Source organism: Triturus cristatus, chromosome 1_2, assembly GCF_964204655.1.
Source record: "Triturus cristatus chromosome 1_2, aTriCri1.1, whole genome shotgun sequence".
NCBI lineage: Eukaryota > Metazoa > Chordata > Amphibia > Caudata > Salamandridae > Triturus > Triturus cristatus.
Genome location: NC_140580.1, coordinates 530,190,853 through 530,212,817, shown reverse-complemented (window position 1 = coordinate 530,212,817; position 21,965 = coordinate 530,190,853). Strand labels below are relative to the sequence as shown.

At 42.3% G+C, this 21,965-nt stretch overlaps 1 protein-coding gene across 1 annotated transcript in view; it reads right to left on the bottom strand.

Moving 5' to 3' along the window:
* The window catches only part of PYROXD2 (pyridine nucleotide-disulphide oxidoreductase domain 2), a 332,144-nt gene that overhangs the window by 176,245 nt on the left and 133,934 nt on the right, over positions 1-21,965 (bottom strand). The window contains exons 6-8 of the mRNA XM_085606329.1: positions 18,762-18,915; positions 14,268-14,329; positions 11,272-11,369 (exon numbers count right to left, since the gene is read on the bottom strand). Coding sequence (XP_085462455.1) covers positions 11,272-11,369; positions 14,268-14,329; positions 18,762-18,915 — 314 coding nt within the window. The remainder of the gene's footprint in view (positions 1-11,271; positions 11,370-14,267; positions 14,330-18,761; positions 18,916-21,965) is intronic.

Sequence of the window (21,965 nt, the reverse complement as noted above, 5' to 3'; positions counted from 1 at the left end):
CTCGCATACATTGATTCGTTCTGCATACGTCCGCCAGTTTCAAATTCCACCAGCCGTCACTGGCTTCAGGAGGCCTGTTAAAGCTAGGGTGGGAGACAAGTATTGCTCAGAAGAAAGACACAGCAGTTACAGGCTGGTAACTGGTTGACAAACTGTTGGGCCTGCAAAAACCCCAAGAATCAATCAAAAACATTAAGGTGTCCCACCATTTATGACCAGGAAAACTAGTAGATGTCTTAGACATATACCCTGGCACTTTGCCATATTGTTTTTTCTGAGTATGTTTCAATTTTCCTCTGCCAATGCTTGATAACACCTTGAGGCTTGTAGGGGTTTTCCAGCAAGGGGTTTTCCCCTGGTCCTAGAGAGTTCAAAGGTTTCCAGCATGTTCCGGAAGTCAGGGAATTTCAAGCAAGGGGACTTTCCAGAAAGAGGTTTTACCATGGGTCTACAGAGTTTTGAAGGTTTCCAGCATGTTTCAGAAGTTAGGGGAAGGTCGCGGCTGACAGCAGTGGCTAAAAAAGGAACGTCAGCCCCCGCAGTCCCACTTGCTGTACAATGAAGACTTCCTTACAGTAACAGCCCAGACTTCTCCGAAGAATCATCATTACACAAGAAGAATAAAAAAACTTGGTGGTAACGCACAGAGCTGCTCTGCAATATTCAGGGCCCTGTTAAACCAATTAGAACTCTCTCGAAAACGCTTAGGTTTTAAGCTCTGATTAAGGATTTGTGTTTTGGAGAACTGCTCTAAAATAGGCATCAGCGGCTACGATTTTGGAGGCAGATTTGAGAGGAGCATATCAAGACCGGATGTTACATAACAGTGTGATGGAACAGCGTCTACACTGTGCTAATAACAGTGTCCCTAATTTGTTCCTGACACGCACAAGAAGTAGCACTAATTCTCATGTATTGACTATGATATGAAAACTACTGGTGCATACAATATTAATTGTAATGTACTTGTTCTTTGTGTGATGTTATGTGATGGGATATGTGACCACATAGTAACCCTGATGTGCTAATATTGTTCCCTGTGTTCTTCTAATCCATGGATATTGCATTGATTGATGATGTAAACTACTGCATGGTTTCAATATTATCCTGGTTATACAAAACGGTGACATGTATGTTATGGTCAGCTGTATGTGTATTTTGATATTCTCTTGAGTTCTTATATGTGTCTGCCACTATAATCCAATCCCCAGTACAGTGAGATAGGAACAGATGTCTCATCCTGTAAAAATGCTGGAGGATCTGCGGCTGGGTTTACCATAGGTTAGTGCAGGGGTCAGAGGGGATTAAACAGACCATACCTAATACTGCGTTTCTACTAACCACTTCCTCCTTACTTCCATGGTCCTAGTTAGCTGCACACATCCAGAAAGAGAAAGTAACCAAAGAGGAGGGAAAGTGGACAAACACAGGTATAGCTGGTTGAATAGGGGTAGCTGTGAGGGAAAATTGAGTTAGGCCAAGGTAATAACTGAGTGATCTTGTTTTGGGAAATTCAAGCCTGTGGCAACTGTCTAGTGAGCATCCAATGCCGATGCTATCCCATCCAACACCGACACTATCCACAGAACTGGGCCGTGCAACAACGACATCTCTCTCTCTCTCTCTCATCCCATCCCCGTTCCCCCAGGCTGTCCCAACACTAGACAAGTTCCATTGTGAATAGGCCTCGGGCATCCTGGTGGGATTGGGAACTAACAACCTGAGTCACTGTGGTGTCTCCAGGCCAGTGCTTGACACAGACCTGTCCTTCAGCGGAGGTTGCGGAAGGGCAAGAATGCTGATTCAAGTGTGAGCTGAAAGCCACCAGTGGCACTTTAATAAGGACATTCAGTGGGAGTGCTCATGTATGACTTTGTAAACACTAATACATGACTGATTGTATTTGTTCTTCATTATGCACTGTTGCTCATCACTGCAAAATTGCCTGATCCTTTCCCCTGTGTTGTATGTGACCTCCACCCCAACATACCATATGGCGAAGAATGCTGCTCAGGGCATAAATCACTAGTGCACATCGATGGCACTGTCGGAGCAAACCAGTCATACTGGCTGAGGTAAACCCCCTCTCTAGGGCTAAGGGGAAGCCTCCTGGCTTCCTCTGTAACTTGCCTTTCTGCATCAGTTTTTCCAAACCCAGACATCAATACGGCTTAAAATAGCCCCAGAAATTATGATAGCTTGCAAACATCCCTGGAGGTGGGCAAGCTCTAAAATTCACCCGGAGAACCGAGCCAGGGCAATCATGAGTCAGGTGACATGTGAAAACATGACAAACCTTTTCAAATGAAAAATAGTATTGTTGATCATGTCTTTCGATTTAACATATTAAATGGCAATACTGCAATATGTGATATACATTAAAAATCACAATTCATAATCATAAAGGATGAAGGATGTGCAAAAATATGCCTTGAATCTTTTCATGAGTGAGCCAAGAGACAATTATGTTTTTTATGCGCAATGTACAAATTATCAACAACATTGTGATATACTGAGCTGCGCAATAGCAGGGGCCAGTGAGATTTTTGGCATTTTGTAACAGTGTTTTCCACATAATGGATGGATAGTCAGGACTTGTCACTTAATAATTAATCTGCTACATATTTTCCAGCTTTAAACAACAAACAAAAAAAGGTTGTTTCTAGCTCACACGGACCAAAAGTTTCTAAAAACGCTGCCACAAGTGGTTCCCTGCTTTTGGCAGACTATTTGCAAAGGTTACCTGGGCACCTTTCTGTTGCTGATTGCTGAATTTCAGTTATAAACTGATACTAATACGGCGAATGTTTGACTCATCGACACTCCTGAGGCGGTAGCCGGGAGAGAGACACTCGATTTTTAAACTTTGTAAATTGTATACTTATGTTTTTACCTGTATGATTGTAGCTTCTGGGCACTCACTTCCCACTTGGCTAATCCTGCACAGCGGATGCTAGCGCTGCCTGGGATCTTACTCACTGCCGTCATTCTTTGAACAGCCCACAGGCCACGCCCCCTGACGCGAAGCCACGCCCCTTTTTCGTTTTAAACCGTGCTGAGCACAAGCTCGGGCTGAGACTATCGACACTCCTGAGGCGGAAGCCGGGAGAGAGACACTCGATTTTTAAACTTTGTAAATTGTATACTTATGTTTTTACCTGTATGATTGTAGCTTCTGGGCACTCACTTCCCACTTGGCTAATCCTGCACAGCGGATGCTAGCGCTGCCTGGGATCTTACTCACTGCCGCCATTCTTCGAACAGCCCACAGGCCACGCCCCCTGACGCAAGGCCACGCCCCTTTTCCCGCATCCTATAAGAATGTGTATATCTCGGATGCACAGCGGACGAGCGCAGCGGGTGCGCCGTCAGTGCGCCGAAGGCGCGCCTAAGGCAAGCCCGTCTGCGCCCGTCCGCGCCCTGACGGGCCCCAGGGCACGCCATGCTACAGGACGGATCATCTACTCCCGTGAAGAGCTGCTGGCCACTAACAATGGCCAGGGCCACCTGTGTGAGTCATCATGCTCTCGAGCCCAGAGACTGGGGCTTCTAGTCAACCGCCCTACCATTCTTGATAACGCCACTTCGATTCCTGTTACTCATACAACGCCCGTTTCCTGTCTCCATTCCATGTCTATAGCTTATCTAAACACCCGTTCCATGGTGAAACATAACCTGGACCTCTTTCTACTACTAGGCGAGGATAATCTCGACATTCTCTTACTTACTGAGACTTGGCTCACCCAAGACTCCGCTCCAGATATCATAGCAGCGTTGCCGCCTAACTACCGCATCATTCATGCTGATCGTGGACCCGGCAAACCTGGCGGGGGAGTGGCAGCAATCTTCCGCCACGACCTGAACGTCACCGCCTTGACCTGCCTGAATCTCTCAGACACTGAAAACCTGGTTCTAAAAATTGATACTTCCTATACTACTATGGCATGTGTCCTTCTTTACAGACCCCCCTAACAACATGCCGTCCTTCCCTTTAGCGCTTAGCGAACAAATTGCCAACCTAGCCATTGATCATGCAAGGATCCTTTTGGTGGGGGACTTTAACTACTGGTTCAACGATCCTCTGGAAGGTCCCCAGTCGCGTGAACTCACTGAGCTCCTTACTAATCTAAACTTTGAACAACATGTACAATCACCTACCCACTGTAAAGGCCACATTCTGGACCAGGTCTGGACCAACTCTCTTTTAGTTACGACCCCGGCCACCTTTCCGTGTCTATGGTCGGATCATCTTCTTATCAAATTTAACCTTATCCATTCCCCTAGAAAGTCCACCGTCACAGCTACGGGTGGAAGAGCTAGGAACTGGAATTCCCTAAACAGGTCGGAATTCCTACAAACTCTTGCTACTTCCATTCCCTCCCACAACTCTGATATCAATATAACAGAAAACAATCTTTCTCTCTGGCTGCAATCAGCCAGCGATGCTCATGCTCCATACAAGACTATCAAACTGGCCCGACGCGCCGATGCCCAAAAATGGTTCTCTCCTGACTTAAAAGCAAAACAATTGGCCCTTCGACAACTCGAGCGACGTTGGCGTCGCAACTATGCTCCTGACGTTAAAACTCGATACATCTCTGCCAGGAAGGACTACATGAAATCTATTTTAGTAACTAAAACTGCTTACTTTTCCTCCCGTATAACCAACTCAAACAATAAGTCCAAGGACATCTTTTCTATTCTTAATGAATTAACCAACCTTGACAACGTCCGGCCCAGTCTGCCCCCGACCCAGGTTCTCTGTAATTCACTTAACGTTTTTTTTACAGAGAAAATTATGGTCATCAAAGCCAGTATTCCTCAAACCTCAAGTCCTCTCTTTTTTGTTCCAAGCCCCAACACTATCGATTCACTTAGCAGTTTCCCCCCCATTACCCCAGAATTATTCCAGGAATTACTGGTAAGAGTAAAATCTGGCGCCCCATCTGATAGATGCCCTCCTTATATCCTGAAAGACTGCTTAGCAGCTATTCCGGCCCCCGCCTGTACCCTTCTAAACAACTCTTTGGCCACTGGATTAGTTCCCCTTGCATTTAAAGAAGCAATTGTAATACCTCACCTGAAGAAACCAGGTGCAGATCCGACCTGCAATGCAAATTATCGCCCAATTTCCCTTCTTCCCTTTCTTGCTAAAGTGTTGGAGGCTCATGTCGCCAACTGCTTGTCCAACTTCATAGAGACATCTAACTGCCTTGATCCACATCAGGCGGGCTTTCGCCCAGCCTATTCAACTGAGGCGGTGGTAGTGGCAGTAATGGACACCCTTAGGGACTGCGCAGACAATCGCATTCCACAGGCTCTAGTGCTCCTGGATTTGTCAGCCGCATTTGACACGGTCGATCATACCATCTTGATTGACTGTGTCTCTCAGGCTGGCATCCGGGGCACGGCAGCCGGTTGGCTGAGGTCCTTTCTAGTAAATCGTTCCCAGGCAGTCCACCTGGGTAACCTAGCGGGCACTAAGCAGACCATTACATGCGGTGTACCCCAGGGTTCGTCCCTGTCACCCCACCTGTTTAACCTCTATATTTCCCCTTTAATCCAAGCTCTTAGAGATAAACAGGTAACGGTGCTGAACTACACGGACGACCTACAGCTCCTTTTCACAATTGACAACTCAGATACGTCCATCTCCTTCTTTCAATCAACAATGAGGTTCATCCAAGCTTGGATGAACCAAAATCATCTGAAATTGAACCCAGGAAAAACCGAGCTGGTCCTGACTGGGGACAGTGCTAAATACTGGGGCCCACAGTATTGGCCAACAGAAATGGGTCAAGCTCCGATCCCTTCATCTTCGGCAAAGACGCTTGGTATCACCCTAAACAGTGACCTCTCTCTAAAAACGCAAGTAGGCCAGGTAATATCCAAGTGCCACTTTCAAATGAGAAAAATCCGGAAGGTTCGCCGCCTCTTGACCCACGAAGCCCTGATACAGGTGGTGATCGCAACCGTGATCTCCCATATAGACTACGCTAACTCGATATATCTGGGCCTCCCCCAGTTCCTTCTGAAACGACTTCAGATGGTGCAGAATCAGGCAGCTAAACTGATTTTGAACCAGCCTAGATGGCATTCTGCCACCCCTCTTTTGAAAAGTCTTCACTGGCTCCCGGTCGCCCAATGCTGCACCTTCAAAGTCAGTTGTATGATCTTTAAAGCGCTCCACTGTAAAAGCCCTACCTTCATCACTAAACTCATTATAAAGTATGCCCCGTCCCGTAGCCTTCGCTCAGCCCAACAATGCCTTTTACAAACCCCTTCCGTTAAACGTAAACGCTCGGGTGGCTGCAGATTTGGCACTTTGGCACCCCGTCTGTGGAATGCCCTTCCCCTTGAGATCCGGCTATGCCCCAACCTCATATCATTCAGGAAATCCCTAAAGACCTGGCTTTATCAACAAGCCTACTATTAACTCCGCTGGCTTCCAACTCTGACTGTCCCCTGTCTCTACAGCGCCAGGAAACCAACCGGTGTCAGTGCGCTATACAAATCATTGTTAACATAACATAACTCAGGCAGTGCGTACCTGCATATAAAGGCAAAGTAGTGAAGTAATACTGCCACAAAATTATGCCACATAATCTAACTTACTCTGATTCTAGTTTTACAGGAAAATCAATCATGCTGGTGCACGGCTGTTTTTCAAGAGCTAAGTCAGTACACTCGATGCAAAAAGGCAGACACCCAAACCATGCAAATCACATGACAAAGGAACCTGACAGCAATCCAAGGAACATTGTTAGAAGCACGTTATACAAACACAGCTCAACTCAGTCACATAGCCCTTACCCTGAAGAGGCTTTGAATTGAGATGGGGCAAATAAGAAGGAACTCTGGCAACTTTCCATACCACACAATGCCACTCCACACCACTCAATGACAGTCCACTCTACTTTAAGCCACTCCACTCTATGACAGACCACATCACACCAGTTCACTCCACACATGTCCACTCCCCCAACACTCCACACTATACATCTCCACTGCACGCCACTCTGTGCCACTCCACTTTATGCCTCTCTACTCTATGCTGCTCAATGTTACTCTATGCCACTCTACTTTATGCTACTATATACCACCCGACTGCACTCTAACCCACTCCACACAACCCCATGTCATTAAAGTGTATCCATGCTGAGTCGCAGCCACACTGCTGTACAACATGGCTAAAAGAGATTGGCAAAGCAAACATGCGAGACCTATTGGCTCTGCCAATGCTTGTTATTAAATTAATTTGGCCTTACAATCTACAGAAATATCCTGCTCTACTTTAGGAAGCTTAAATTTGGACAACTTAGCATATGGAAATGTATGTCACACACATCTTGGATTTCACTACAAAAGTTCTAAAACTTGACCATCGACTCTGAATCATTTTAGGTTCTAGGCCATCTTTGCAGCAAGAGCTATCCAGGATCCCTGAGCTCAGAAATATTCAGGAAAAGTAGGGCATATCTCCAGAGATGCTCAGCTGGAAATTATTGACCTTATTGCAGATTTGTTGCGGCACGTTCTTGTCCACCTGCACCTAGGGAGAAGTGGCTGATATCTCGTTGGCGCCCAGGCTCTTAAATGTGAGGGAGTTGCGAAGATGATATTTTGGTGGACTCAGCTACTAATCTTCCCTAGGATATCTTTTCTGTAAGTTTATCAAAGCCATGAGCTAGCAGTTCTAGAAGATACCAGAAAATGAATAGAGTAACTTGTCACTAACTCTTATTGCAGCTTGGCAACTGCATGTCTGCACTTGGACATTTAGTGGTTGAGCCTTTAGCATCATGTTGGAGTTGGCCTGCACCTGTGCGCAGTGCTGTCTGAGATGGACTCTAACAGCGACCCTGTCCGAGGGTGCCATGAGAAAGCCCACCTATAGTATGAAAAGGGTAAGTACAAAACTCATCAAGGCAGGAACCATTAGTGCTGAGCGAGAGCAACTCGTGTAGCCCAGCTGCGATCATGTGACTTTGCTGAACATCTCCCATACCAATGAACTCTGTATAGGCAAAAGAAATGCTTGAGAGAGCTCAGTTCAGCAAGACGAAATAAAAATAAATGTGCATTTTACTAGTAGCACATACTTCAATTATTATTATTATTATTTTTTTTTTTTTGCAGAGTCTTATATAGCGCGAACTTGACCAGAATCCAATCAGGTATCAGAGCGCTTTACATAGCACCAGTTACGTTGCATGAGGACACACATTCATTTTTTTGTTAGGCACGGGGAGATTAGGGGACATATTATCAAGAAACAAAGTTAAAATTATCGCCGCTTTAGCGGCAAAAAACTGCCGCTAAAGCGGCGATAATGGGCTTGATAATATGCCCTTCTGAATTCCCATAGAAGCCCATGTTCTGGTGACAACATGGGCTCCTATTGGAATTCTCTGCGGCATATTATCAAGCCCATTATCGCCACTTTAGCGGCAGTTTTCTGCCGCTAAAGCGGCGATGATTTTAACTCCATGCTTGATAATATGCCCCTAAGTGATTTGCCCAGAATCACAGGATGTTTAGCGTCAAGACTCGAACCCAGTTCCCCAGGTCCGAGGTCAAGTGCCCTAGCCGTTAGGCCAACTCCTCTCCCCAATTATTCTTTTAAAATCCCCTTACATGTAAGACCATGAGCCAAATATTTCAATGACCATGTTACATCCTACATAATTCCTTTCTCTGTTGTCACTGTATCAGTCTGGAGCAGCACAAAAAGGCTGGGTCATTTGAAATACTGATAAGGCTGGGCAACAGTCAGTCACATATTAGGGTGGTGCTTCTGGGTGGATGGCAGGAATGGGGAATCACGTGACAGGTGCACAGCCAGATATCAGGCGGACGCCTCTGGAAGGCCAATGGGACTGGGGAGAAATTAGCCCAGGTCAGGTTGGTGTCTTCGAAATGCTGGTTTAGATGAGGCAGAATCAGTCGTCTTTCAGTATGCTGCATCTGGGGCCAGATGCTGGCGACTGACAAATGCTCTGCAAATACAATTTCTTGATGTTGTATTAGTTGAAGTTCATTTACATATAAAGTGCTTGAAAAATTTCTTCCACAGCGTTTTCTACACTTTGGCATGTTATAAACGTGATTTAAGTGTAGAACCATTCAGGGGCGGAAGGGCCGGGTTGTATTTTCTGTCCCTTGGTTGCACATGCATGCAGTACCAGTGGGAACGGTGGGCAGTGGGGGTGCACATTCCTAGTGTCCATTTATTCCAAACTTATCGTCATGGAGGAACGTTCAACCATAACTATTTCCATATGATAAACAACTATGTTGGTACGAAGTGATACTATTTGGATGTGCAAATAACAAAATTTGAATGGAAGCATCTCAAAAGTGGAAACACTGTTTCTGACCATTCATGTCTAAATAGTTCTGCACTTTGGGGATATGAATTCATGGGAAGCTTGGCTCTGATGCCCGCCGGCATACTGGAAAGGGGGCGAGTACATCTTCACCAAGAACACATGGAAGGCAGTTTTTGAAATATTTGCCTTTGAGAGAAACGTTCTGATGCCGCATGACATATTTTTCTCATTCTGAATAGAAAATGCAATTAAGACAGGCATGTAGTGAAAATGGGATTATTCAAAACGTAGAGGTCAATTTTTAAAATAGTTTTTGCGCAAATAAGTATGACACAGAACATATGCACAAAATTTGCATCTGTGGCCCCAAATGATAGATCCAGAGTCACAAAATAAGGATCTGGGCGTCTGCAGGTGCGCATAGTACTTAACCCCACAAAAAATATGACATTTAGACAGATTACGCGCAAGTGTGTAATTGAGGGTGGGAATAAGAGTGTCATGGGAGTTGGCACGAATCACAATGCCACAATAGTGAGTATGCAAAAATATTACCAATGCATTTTCACACTCATTTCGCTTCAAAACCTACCCATACCTCAAGTAGATGTAAGTCATACATTGTGTGAGAAAGGGAACCATGAACCCCACAAACACAAAACAAATACCGATGCCAGAGAACAGCCTTCAATCCAATAGAACACTGGCAGACCAACTAGGTCCTTTCATGTCTACACCCAAACCGGGAAGTACAGCAAAGTTGCAATCTTTCTCGTCTGCTTTTTAATCTGAATTTTTGGTCCCTGGCTCTTCTTCTACATGGGTTCAATTGTGTCTTTTATTTGATACAGATGATTTTATTAAATACCCTGGGGCAAGTAGCAGATGGCAACCTTTCCCAGACAATTTAGGCATTACGCTGGTGGATGAGCAAGAATTTTTTACACCTCAATCACTCGCAGCCCCAAGTCATGTTCTACGGCTCCTTGGCCCGATACTGCAGAGGTGGTCCGAAATGTAGGCAAACTTGTGGACTCAATTCTCTCATTTACAGACCAGTCTTAGCGACATTCAGAATATGCTTCTACCACCTGGGCTTCTGACAAGGATGCTTCTTTTGTCACTCTTTCTTCAAAAAGCAGCGACAATAGATTGTTTTGTTAACTTCCATGTTGACTTTGGCAATAGTCCCTAACCTGGCCAGTTGAAAAACTTCAACAAGCTGCAGCATCTCCAAAATGCTGCAGCTCGGTCTTTTCCTGGATGAAAACGTTCGACCAGATGTACCTCAAACTTGATCACGTTCATCGCCTACCAGTCCAAAAAAGAACAGAGTCTACTGCTTTCCGACTAGGTTTGTGCTATACAAATAACATGTCCATCCATGCTTCATACACTATACTTTTACGACCAAGGGTCCCTAAACTTTTGTTCGTTCCTGCCAAAATGTGCATATTCCAGATGAGGAGGGTAGTCTTTAGAGTCCGGGGACTGTTGCCGTAGAACTCGTGACCACTCTTTCTGAGAAGGACTCAACTGAATTTCTGAAACCAAAATAACCACGTGGGGTTGTACCCAATATTTCGCCGAGTTTGTTTATTATTTTAGACAGCACAGCTCAGAAACAGAAAGGGACAATCATTGATCATTGATCACTTTTCCAAAGCTCTAATGCCTGAATATCAAGCCTGAAGGTGGAGAAATCTGCTGTCATGGTGACAGATGACACTCATATACCAGCGGGAGTATGGAAATTGTAGTCTCTCTCTGCGTACAGCCATCAGTTTGAGAATTATAGAATATAAATACTTCTCTGTGAATAGTGGATATGGGACTAGCCAGCTTGGATTTAGCCTTCCTGTTTGTGAACTGGACTTTTAATGTCCATTTAAGAAACGTTCCAAGAACCTTGAAGTCCTGCCTGCTCTGTAGTTCTTACCCGCTCCCAGGAGTATCAGGACAGTTCATGGCACCAATGACAGCATCGGTAGCCAGTGTGGCCTTCAGCGGCTCTGACTCAAACCAGTGATTTAAAATCTGAAAGATAAAAAGAAACATGGAAAAGGCGTGCGTGAGTCACAACCCAATATAAGTCATATACAAAACCCCTGAACCGGGACAGAAACTTCAAAACTTCCCCTTTCATGATGATACTACACATTCCGGGGCCAGGACCATATTGCACATCACAGAAGAGGCGATTGTATAACTCTTCAGCGCAGTAAAAGGGATAAAAGGGAACACATATTGTACTATTTAAAAGACACCACAAAGAAAGGAGAGTTAACTCATTTTACATTTCTGAAGAGAAAATGGGATCACAGGTTGACAAATCCATTCCATATTCTCCACATAAAAAGGCAAGATAATTTAATTAGAACAGTTTATAGGAAGAATTGTACAAATAATTGAGCTAAACATGTTTAAATCTAATTTGTATGTTAGTATTGCTTAATTTTCCAGATATCAAATGCATAGTTTATAAATCCCTTCTGCTCTATACATCCTGTCTGTCATTTGTATGAGCGATACATGCTTCTTTTTTGGTGCAGTTTTTTTTTTGCGTCGTCATAACCAGTCAGATATTCCCTCTGCCTTACAACAAGTTACATGAGGTATAAGGCACTTGTAATAAGGTGGACGAGATATCTGTCGCCTTTATGATGGAGAAGCCCGTCCACCAAACTCAAGATCATGTTTGGTTTATGTGTGAATCTAGTCAGTGGACATTCAATTGCTGCTGGTTACCTATGGGGTCATTTAGACACATAAATTGAGCATGGGAAGTCTTACATGAAGACATCTTCATGCCACAGTCTTGGGCCGACTAGTGCCTTAAACAGTTGAGGAGCTGGAATTGATGTATTTTACCAACCTAGCTAGAATTAAATGGTTGTTTGTCACTAGAACTTTATAAGAATGTGCTGTTTCTGACTAGAATGAAGCAGCATTTCAGACATCTCTACACTAAACTGGAGCCACACAATACCACCTCCATAAATCTGCTTTCATAATATGGTGGTAAAAGACGTTTACATCAAGCCCTGTGTTACTTACCACTAAGGGCATGTTGCCGCACCAGTCACAATGTTTTATGACCCGGCTCATGGTGTTGAAACTTGCTAAAGCACCACAGCACAAATATCTCATGTGCCTCTTTAAACACCTCGTTGTCAAAATAAGAGAGAAATACCCACAAACACTCCTTTCACACATTTTGTGCTAATTATTACCACTGTTTTTTGTGAGAGTCTTACTACAAGCTAAAGGTGGCGGTAAGTGCATGCTTAGATTGCGCCCAGAGCATAATACCACTGCAAATACAGACACAAAAAAGTCAGCAGCAGTGTTTATATTATCTATTGGTCTAAGTGGCCTATTGTGAAGCATTTAATCTTAGTTTAATAGCCTCTTATGTTTGTTTTAATACTAAAACTCAAGGTTTCCTCTCAACAAGTGTTCAAGGCGTGCAAGTTTATCAGCATGAATTAAAGACAGATACTTCTTTTCAATCTGTTTTTTAATCAGCGGAAATAGTCCATCGTTAAAAAATCTGCCATTAGAGAAAATATGTGTTTTTGCATGTCTCTTCTATTCCATGAAAGCCATATTTTTGCAGTATTCACTACTGAATATATGTTTTGGATTAGTGCTATTTATATACGTCTTCTTTGAAGTCCCGAGTGGGTGGACTATTAAAGAATTTAACTGGAGAATGGGGAACCGAATAAACTCTAAAGAGACTAGTTTGGAAAATCTGGGGGTACAGAGGTAGCTTCGGGGAGAGTTGAACTCATGCTCTTCCTTCTCACGCGTGAATGTTCTGGACCTTTTATCGCGAGATCTGGTCATCCTGGTTGAGGTCCTATGAGCACAATGACCTTCACCGGTCTGCGTCTTGGCACCATATCTACACCCAGAGGCGTCTCTACAGGACGAAAATGTTTGCTTCCAAATATACACCGGCTAGTCTCAGACCCAGTCTTGTAAAAACTGACCGCAAAAAAAAAAACTAGGCAAGCCATTTTCTATCAAACAATAAATCTGGCCCTGTAAAAAGAGAATATTTAATTACATTTTTTGCTGAAACATACCGTGCTTGAAGTAAATAGATACAAAATGTCACAATTAACTTCAGCCAATTTTAACATGGCTAAGAATTCAATATCCTTCCTGTTCTCGGAATCCTTTTTTTGTTTCTTAATGTGATTAGTGGTAAATTGGGGTCATGTCCTGTTCTTTGTCCTAATCTGATATTTCTTTAAAGGGGGACAACACCATATGGTTTTTTGGAATCATTCTACTCGGAGGTAAGCTCTTTATTCTGCATCCAGAAGTTTGAAGACGTTGGAACTCTTATTTAGAGCTTGGCAGAATATCTGCATTAATACCACACATTGGTAATTCAGTATTGCACCTGCCATTCGTGGGATTTTTGTAAATGTAACTATACATGGGAATTAATATGCAAACACGTGTTTCTTTGAGTGTTTCTGCGTGTAAATGTCTATCAGTTTGGTTTTCCAACGTTGTAAAGCAATATTACTACTTTAGCTCATTGGATATTTTTTATTAGCACACGAGGTTAAATAGCAAAGAAGTGTAACGTGTGATAAAAAAAAGCGCACTGCATATTTAACCCAGGTTTTGCATGCTTCTGACCTCCAAATGACAGCCTAAGTGTGCAAAGTATGGTGATTCGTACTTTACAGAGGAATGCCCGCTTGGTGCATTATGGCGTCATAGCTATAGGTTGCATGTTTGAGGAATATACCCACTTCCTGTCATGGCACTGGAAAATTCATTTCACATCTGAAAACAATACGATCCTGTAGGAAGGAGACATTATTTTTATAGGTACATGCTGGCAGTTCTATTTCTGGAGGGAGACTATGCTTCGCAAGGACAGCCCTGAGAACACACGGTGTCACTTACTTTGGATATTGGGCCAGTTAACACTTCATAGGACTGAGAAAACTGCGACCCCAGGATCAGCCCTATTGAGAAAATAAAGAAAAACATGGAAGATTGCACACGCGGTTAAGGGGAATCAAAATTAAAAACAACATTGTTCTATAAAGTTTCATGTAGTGTTTTATATAGTGCTTACTGTTTCCAAGTCATTCTTTGTTGGTGGGTCTCATCTTTTCTTGTCTCAGGCTTTCCATTTATAGATCACTTAATTTTATAATGATTCACCACAAATGTCAGGTGTAGTAGAAGTTACATAACATCGTCCTGATGTCATTCCAGGGTGGATGTCTTATCCCACCCTTAAACCACCATCAGTCTCTCATTTTCAGCGCTGAATGCGTAGGTGGTGGACAAGAAGTACAAAGCACAGAAGGCAAGAAGACCTGCTTATATTCTGTTCCTTCTACCTGCAAGGTACTTGAGATTATGTGTAGCAAGGGAAAGCGAGTGGTAGTAGTTGCTACACCTTGTCATTCCTATCTGGCATCCATGGATGGGTTTAGTCCACGATTCAGCTGATGTTGACAAATATTACAGCTCTATATTTAACTGTATTATCAAATGACCGGACCTTGAAGCACTTCAATCTGCTGACTGGAGGGATTTAGTAACCCTAATAATGGATTGTGAGGCCATCTGGCTGTCATGTAGTAAAGGAGCCCACTCGGCACTGGGACCTAGAGGAGGATGAGTCTTCATGACTGAAAAATGGATATTATTTCCTGTTGAAGAGGAAAAATTAAAAATGGGAGAGTCAAGGCACGTTTCTGCGGAGGGTGCTTCAATTACAGCATGCTGGGAGACAAGCTCAACCAGAAATATATGCATGTGTAGGAGAGTACAAAGGTGCCTATGCTATGTCTGAAAGAGCACAAAGAGTGTTGTGCTTGAATATGGCATGGGATTAGTCTGGGTTCTGCCTGAATTTTGCACATAGTGCTATTGTTTACTATTATGAAAGAACCTAACACCCCAAAGGTACCGCAGTTGGATATGTTGAAAAAGAAAAGAAAATAAGAAAAAGACAAGGAGTGCCGCCAACATGAATAGACTATGAACCTCAGAGTTTGCCAGTTCGTACAAATTCAAAATGAAATAATAACAATAAATATACAAATAACTGTAAAGAAAAAGAACAAGGCGTCATGACCTTTTATGGCCTCAACTGACTGCAGGGCTAATCTCAAATGGCTAGACTGATTGGGTGTAATGAATAACTTTATTTGCGGCTTTGGATACAGACCTTAGACTCATGTAATGCTAACCCTTAGAAATATTTGACAACTTCTAACCATTTCAGCACTTTTCATTTTTCTATTTTTCAAAGCTTTGACTTTATTTTATTTTTTAACCCTAGCCTCCCTTGTCTTTCCACTATGGTCTTTATAAAGATTCAAACTCTTGGACGAGACCGCGTCAACTTCTGAGGTTGCTCTAGGTCCTTAATCCACACTCGGTGCACACACCAATCTAGTGATTATTTTTCTTCTTTCAAAATGATTCATATTGACTTTCACTTGAATATTCGATCAATAATCATATCCTTATAAATTAAGTTGATATTAATAAACCTTTGCTTGTTACTGGTCAATGCATATTGCATGCAGCATATCCTTCATTAGAACCTAAGTTAATAACAATTATCTCATTCTTAAGTCTACGTCATAACTGAAAAATTATCATTAAGGACCAGTTCTAATCACATTCATTTTACCATACCTTCATCCTCCTTAAAAACATACCTTATGACCACCGCTAGGGCAAAACTATCCCACAAAATTGACCATCAGTATAAAACAAGATAAAACAACATCTAATTACAAATGTTCTCTTGTTCCAAGCATGCTGTATTTTAGAATACTTAAAGTATCCTTCCAGTCCTTCTAATCAGGCACTGCCATGACGTGATAATAAAAAACACATCTATGCACATAGTCATTAAGACCACCAAATGCCAAGGCATGAAAAAACTCAATCCAAAACATTTATTTTAGGAGAAGCTTTTTCAGCCCAAAATCTGTTCTCAAAAAGCCAAGAGTAGTAATATTGCATGTGGTATGTCAGCATTACTTGTGATACAGATTCAGACAGAAAGACTTGTGGCCACCCAAATCAGTATTTACAAATCTTAGATTGTGGGAGGAAGTGAAGACATTTCAACAATGGACTTCCATTCACTGGGATTTAACAGCCATGAAAGAGAAGCATTAAAACAAGCTTGCAATGAGCTCTGCACTCTGTAGCTTTATAGGGAATTCACTTAAGGAGCCGTCAGAATATCATCGCTATTACATATGTGGAATCATAGCAACAAAGACATTACTGGGGGAATGCCTCTGGTTTTCTGTTTTAGATGAACTGATTGACACAAATGTACAGTGCCACCTATACCGAAAAATGATTAAAATGAATAAATCCTCCCATAACAAACACCAGAACCTTTGGTCGAACCCCTGTGTTTGATTTCTCTTGAACACTAAGGATCCCTTATATCAGAGAAATACATCTGTGAAGAAGTCGATGGATATTTAGCAAGTGCACTGAAGAATGGATTAAAGGACTCTGAATAAGAATTCACCTGTAAATATGGAATTAATGGCTGATGCAGTAATCAACATCATTACCAGTAACCATCAACTTTGTATTAGATCTTTTGGTAATTCAGGGTAATGAGCAATGGTAACCTGACTAAAGGTTGCAATTTCAGCATCTCGATTAGAGTATCCTTTGGCTGACAGAATTATTTTTATATAGACAGAGAAAAGGGGCAGTATTTCCGAAACACCTCCGAGCAACCTCCACAATTCCCATAAATGCCACAGAGCAGAACAAATGCCTTGTAGCCGGTCTGCCTGGCATTTTTCTGTTCCACTACTAGTTTACTGCCCTTTAGAAGAAGAACAATGCCATCTCATGCTAGATGGCACGGTACTGGCATACGGTAAGAGTTTAAGACGCACAGTAGACCACCCATTCAACAAGCGTGACTTGTACAGTACACTTGGACATAAAGCAATGCAGAGTCATACTTTTGTGCCCACAAGTAAATTGTATGGCTGAGAGGTTCATGGGTCTCTAAATATACCACATCTCATTAGAGCAGGTGCTGAACCATACTCTATATGCATCCAGAGCCACATAGAACCCCTGACCAGTGCCGAGCAAAGCTAATTTTGTATCAGGAGTTTTGAACATGCCTATTCGACTTGAGATCAAACTACCTAGCAAAATATGCGCTACAGCAAAAAGTCTAATGACAAAAGGAGGATATAAAAGACCAGACTAAAAAGAAGAGAGAAGCAAAATCCTCAGGAATCTGAGAAGAGGACTAGGTCCTTGTTCAGCAACAGTAAAATACAAAATCTGATACTCAACAAGGCAAAGAAACTTCAGCAGTCACATCTCAGAAGCAATCTGTTATCGCGCCCATATTTGCAGGCTATGAACCATTTTGCATTTCAAAAACTATCCACTCACCCTTCCCCGTCCCGCACTATGTGTAAATAGAGCTCAAGTATCAAAAAGATGAAGCGGGCTGCAGGCTTTACATTGGAGAGCACTTCCTGGTGAAGTTAACACAGGAAGTTTGAAGAGGGAAGCATTGTTCAGCATGGAGGTTCAGTCAAAACATGTTGGTAGACAAGCTCTCCTGAAGTACATGAACAGTGTACCAGGGTGGGAATAGGTTAAAACATACATGCCTCTGCTTCTGCATTTATATAACCTGTTTATCTGGGTGTGCAAAGTTCTTTATTATGAATTGTACCTGATGACTGACTTATGCATAAGTCGAAGAGTTTCCCACTTTCCTTGTGTATGGTGTAGTTTTTCCATAAAAACTGGAAACAGTTTTTGGGGAGTAATTGTTGGTGCTGACAATTGATGTGACATTTACTCATGAAATAACTTACAACTATTTTTTGATACTTTGAAAGTGGATAGATGTTGGTAGTATTTTCCCCTCTAAACAAGTTAAGGGGTGTGTGAAGTCGAAATGTTGATGTAGAAACCCAACTGCATGAATATTTGTGATATATGGGTAGTAATCATAGTATTTGTAAGGACTACTGATAATTTGAAAAAAACCTTTGAAAATTCGCACACCTATACTGCAAATGAGTATGCTACCGGACTCATTCTTTTTTATTTTCAAAATATTGCATGAATAATTTTCATCCCTAATGTGCTGTGGTAATTGATATAATGAACCCAGCTGTGCACTCTAGTTCTCCCTTGCGTCATTTCACAGAAGGATCAGAAGATCACTATTATTGTCCCTCATGGATTCTAATGTTTGCCTGCAGGTTCCTTTGTACCCCATTCGAAAACTGCTAGAAGCTCTACCTAGCACTGTACAAAAACCCAAAATAATAAAAAAAAATAATACAAATCAATCTGATTCCATAAATTCATCTGGAGATCAGATCTTCTAATGTAACTGTAAACTCAACTTACCTGCTTTGAGCAGAGGACGGAGTGCTGAAAACGCACGCAGCCTCTGACGCAGTGATCCTTGGGTCATCGCTGCTGCGTCCAACGGCGCTGCATCCAGTAGCGGGTCAATGGCCAAGACTAGCCGGTTCATAAAGTCCTCGTATTCTGGAAAGGCCTGGAAAGTTAAGCAAATTGCTGCTGAAATCTTTGTTTACAAATGGAAGCTAAAATTTGTATAAAGGGAAACAAGAACTTTTTAAGGGTCTTGCTTTAGATATGAGAATTCAGAAATGACTTTTTTTTAAAGAACAGAAGGGCTTAAACATTCAAATGAACGCTGTGAAAATAAATATGCACATTGCAAAGTCCTAAAGCAGAGGGTTAACATGACGAGCAATTTCTACATTTTGGCAGTATATCTAAGCTAAATTAGAAACGCTCATTTGTATCCAATTGACAAACAACTGGAAATTGTAATATACATAGTGTATGCATATTATATGTCAATGCTGCATCTTCAAATATGAAACGTCATTGCTTCATTATTTGGGGTGCTCTTTTTTTCATATGAAACTCAGACACTCCTCGCAACATTCCCTTTATGCAACTTACAAGTGTGTAATTTATACGTATGCTCTATATACTGTTTATATATATTACACCTTTGTATTTAAGTAACTTTATAAATGACAAGTTTGTTCCACAGATTAATTAGAATATTTTTCATCCGTAAGTGAGATTTACATACAAAGGGGCAGATATATGAGCCCCTAGCGCCACTTTTGCGTCACTTTTCCCATGTTAAAAGTGACGCAAAAGTGGCGCAAGGGGCTCATAAATCTGCCCCAAAGCGTTTTGAACTGGTCCGCTAGTGCTTACATTTCAATGTCTTTTCCCTTCATCTTGCCTGTGCTCAACACATTTTTTTCTTATCACCACGCGTTATTTCGATTTTAAACTGATGGATCCAAATTGCAATGGTCAATCAGCAATAAACTTAATTCTATTTATTACTAGTCTTTTAATCGGTGCCAAACAAAAGAAACACATTGATGAAAGAAGCCTCATAACACGCATTACCTTTTTGGCACGTCTTTCAAAAACAGATCCTCTCGAGAAGAACAAAGTAAAACAAGCCCAGTCTGGACTAATGCTAAAGAATCGCCAGTAAACATTTTATGAGACTCGCAGGAATTACTTTTGTCTGGTAATTTATTAAACTCGAATTGTTCTAGAAAAGACTTTGAAGCAGAGAACTATACGGCAAAAAGCAATGTCATCCCAACCTGTCACACTTACACGGGAGCTGTGCAACACAAACAATACCTGGCATCAATCACTGTTTGTATTAGAGCCAGTCAAGCTATAGCCATATCCACAAAGATTGTGAAAGTACTTTACCACCCTGAGACAGCGAGTCAGGAGGTTAACAGGGAAGTATCCCCAGACCATTACTCGGATTCAATCCTATATTGAGAAATATGCGCATTACAAAACCGTAATCTTAATGGTAACACAGACGCCCATGGTCAATTTCCGCATCATGGTTACCATCTACCCAGTGGAAAATCAATCAGGTTCCTGAATTTGACATGTGCATATCAAATCCTCTAGATCAATCTCTCTGGTCTGTCATTACTGTTCAAGGAGGATCAGCGTCATAGAAGTGCATTTCATACCTTAGAATTGTGCCCCGTAGCGACACTGTCATTACCCATAACTCTCCTATATTTGTACAGAGTCACATCATTTCAGTGGCCCTGATTATAGCTACCGAAAGCACAGGAATTATGTGGTACAGCGCATCTGCTGATATACCTTACCTCTTAAAAGTCCAAGTAGATGGAATGCTTCGGAAAAACTATTTTTGGGCTTTTAGTAACGCATGGGCAGTTGCCAATGGTTTTCTATGAAGCTTTACATTTCTTGTTCTGACTGGTTGTACCTAAACTTAAGATAACCAAATGTTCTTTGGGTACAGCTTGCAACAATAAATGGGCAGCCATCATGTAAATCCTTCCCCCTTCAGTCTTACATCGGCAGGTGTCCCTTAGTCCTGCTCTGCTGATACAAATAAGTCTACAAACACTAACACTCTGCATAGACTATAATACTCGTGACTGCAAGATCCCATATGGGTGTGCCTTTACAACAGGGACTCCTTCATCAATTGTTCTTAGTAAAATGTGTTTTTTTCATAGCATTGTACATGGCCGGAAGTTATGGATTGATTCTATAGTAATATGTCGTATGTGTATACTTTGTCATGTGTAAAAGATATCTAAAACTGAATAAGAACGTTTCTTAACCGCATGTTCTGTTTCCTGAAATTCCATGGGTTAACCAGGAATGCTAATAAAGTTTCTTGTTTAGGTCTCGCGCCTAGCGTTGCAGTGCGTAGCACTGATCGCGCAGTGAGAGACCTCTTGTAGGGGGTTTGAAAACTGACCTAGGAAAAGCACACGCACGAGCGTGTGCTTTTCCTTTTGTGCCACGCTATTGGCCTTTGCGTGCGTCTTTTTAACAAAGACAGCACGCAATTGGCCAGAGGCGGGCGCATTGCTCCGCCCATGGCCTATTGGTGTCAGTTACCCGCACCGCCGCCATGTGGTTTCAATTATCGTGCCCAGACACGGGCGCGATAAGTGAAACCACATGTCTCGTTGTGGCGCGCGCACCACTCGTTACTACTGCAGGCACAACGTGCTTTCCTGCATAATTCAGTGTTCGATGGCGCTTTCATTTTCGAAGCAGCCTGTCACTTGTTTTAGAGCGGATTAAGTCTCTGGAACAGCAGCTAAAATGAAATGCAGCTCAGGGCCAGTGATACGGCAGTAATTTTGCTTGAAAGTCATAACATTGTGATCTTACAAATCTACATTAACTTCAAAATTGACAGTTTTTTCTCGCGTAATTATCTCAAGCACTGTGATTGTTTCCGGCGCCATGACACACGGTTGGAAGTTCACTAAAGCTCACAGGAACGAGCTGACCTTTCCAATGCCTGCCACGGGACCAGATATTCCATGCTGCTTGTAATGAGAAAACTCCCACTTTGCCTCTTCAGCTCTGCCACAATATCGTCAAGAGCGCTCCTTAAAATTAGCTGCAGGTTTATTTGCATGGAGTCTGTATGAACGAGGTCGACGAAGCCATGGGTGGATAAATCAAAGTAATGTTCAGCTGTCCACCAATTATTGAATAAAGTATTTTTCAGTAAGCGTC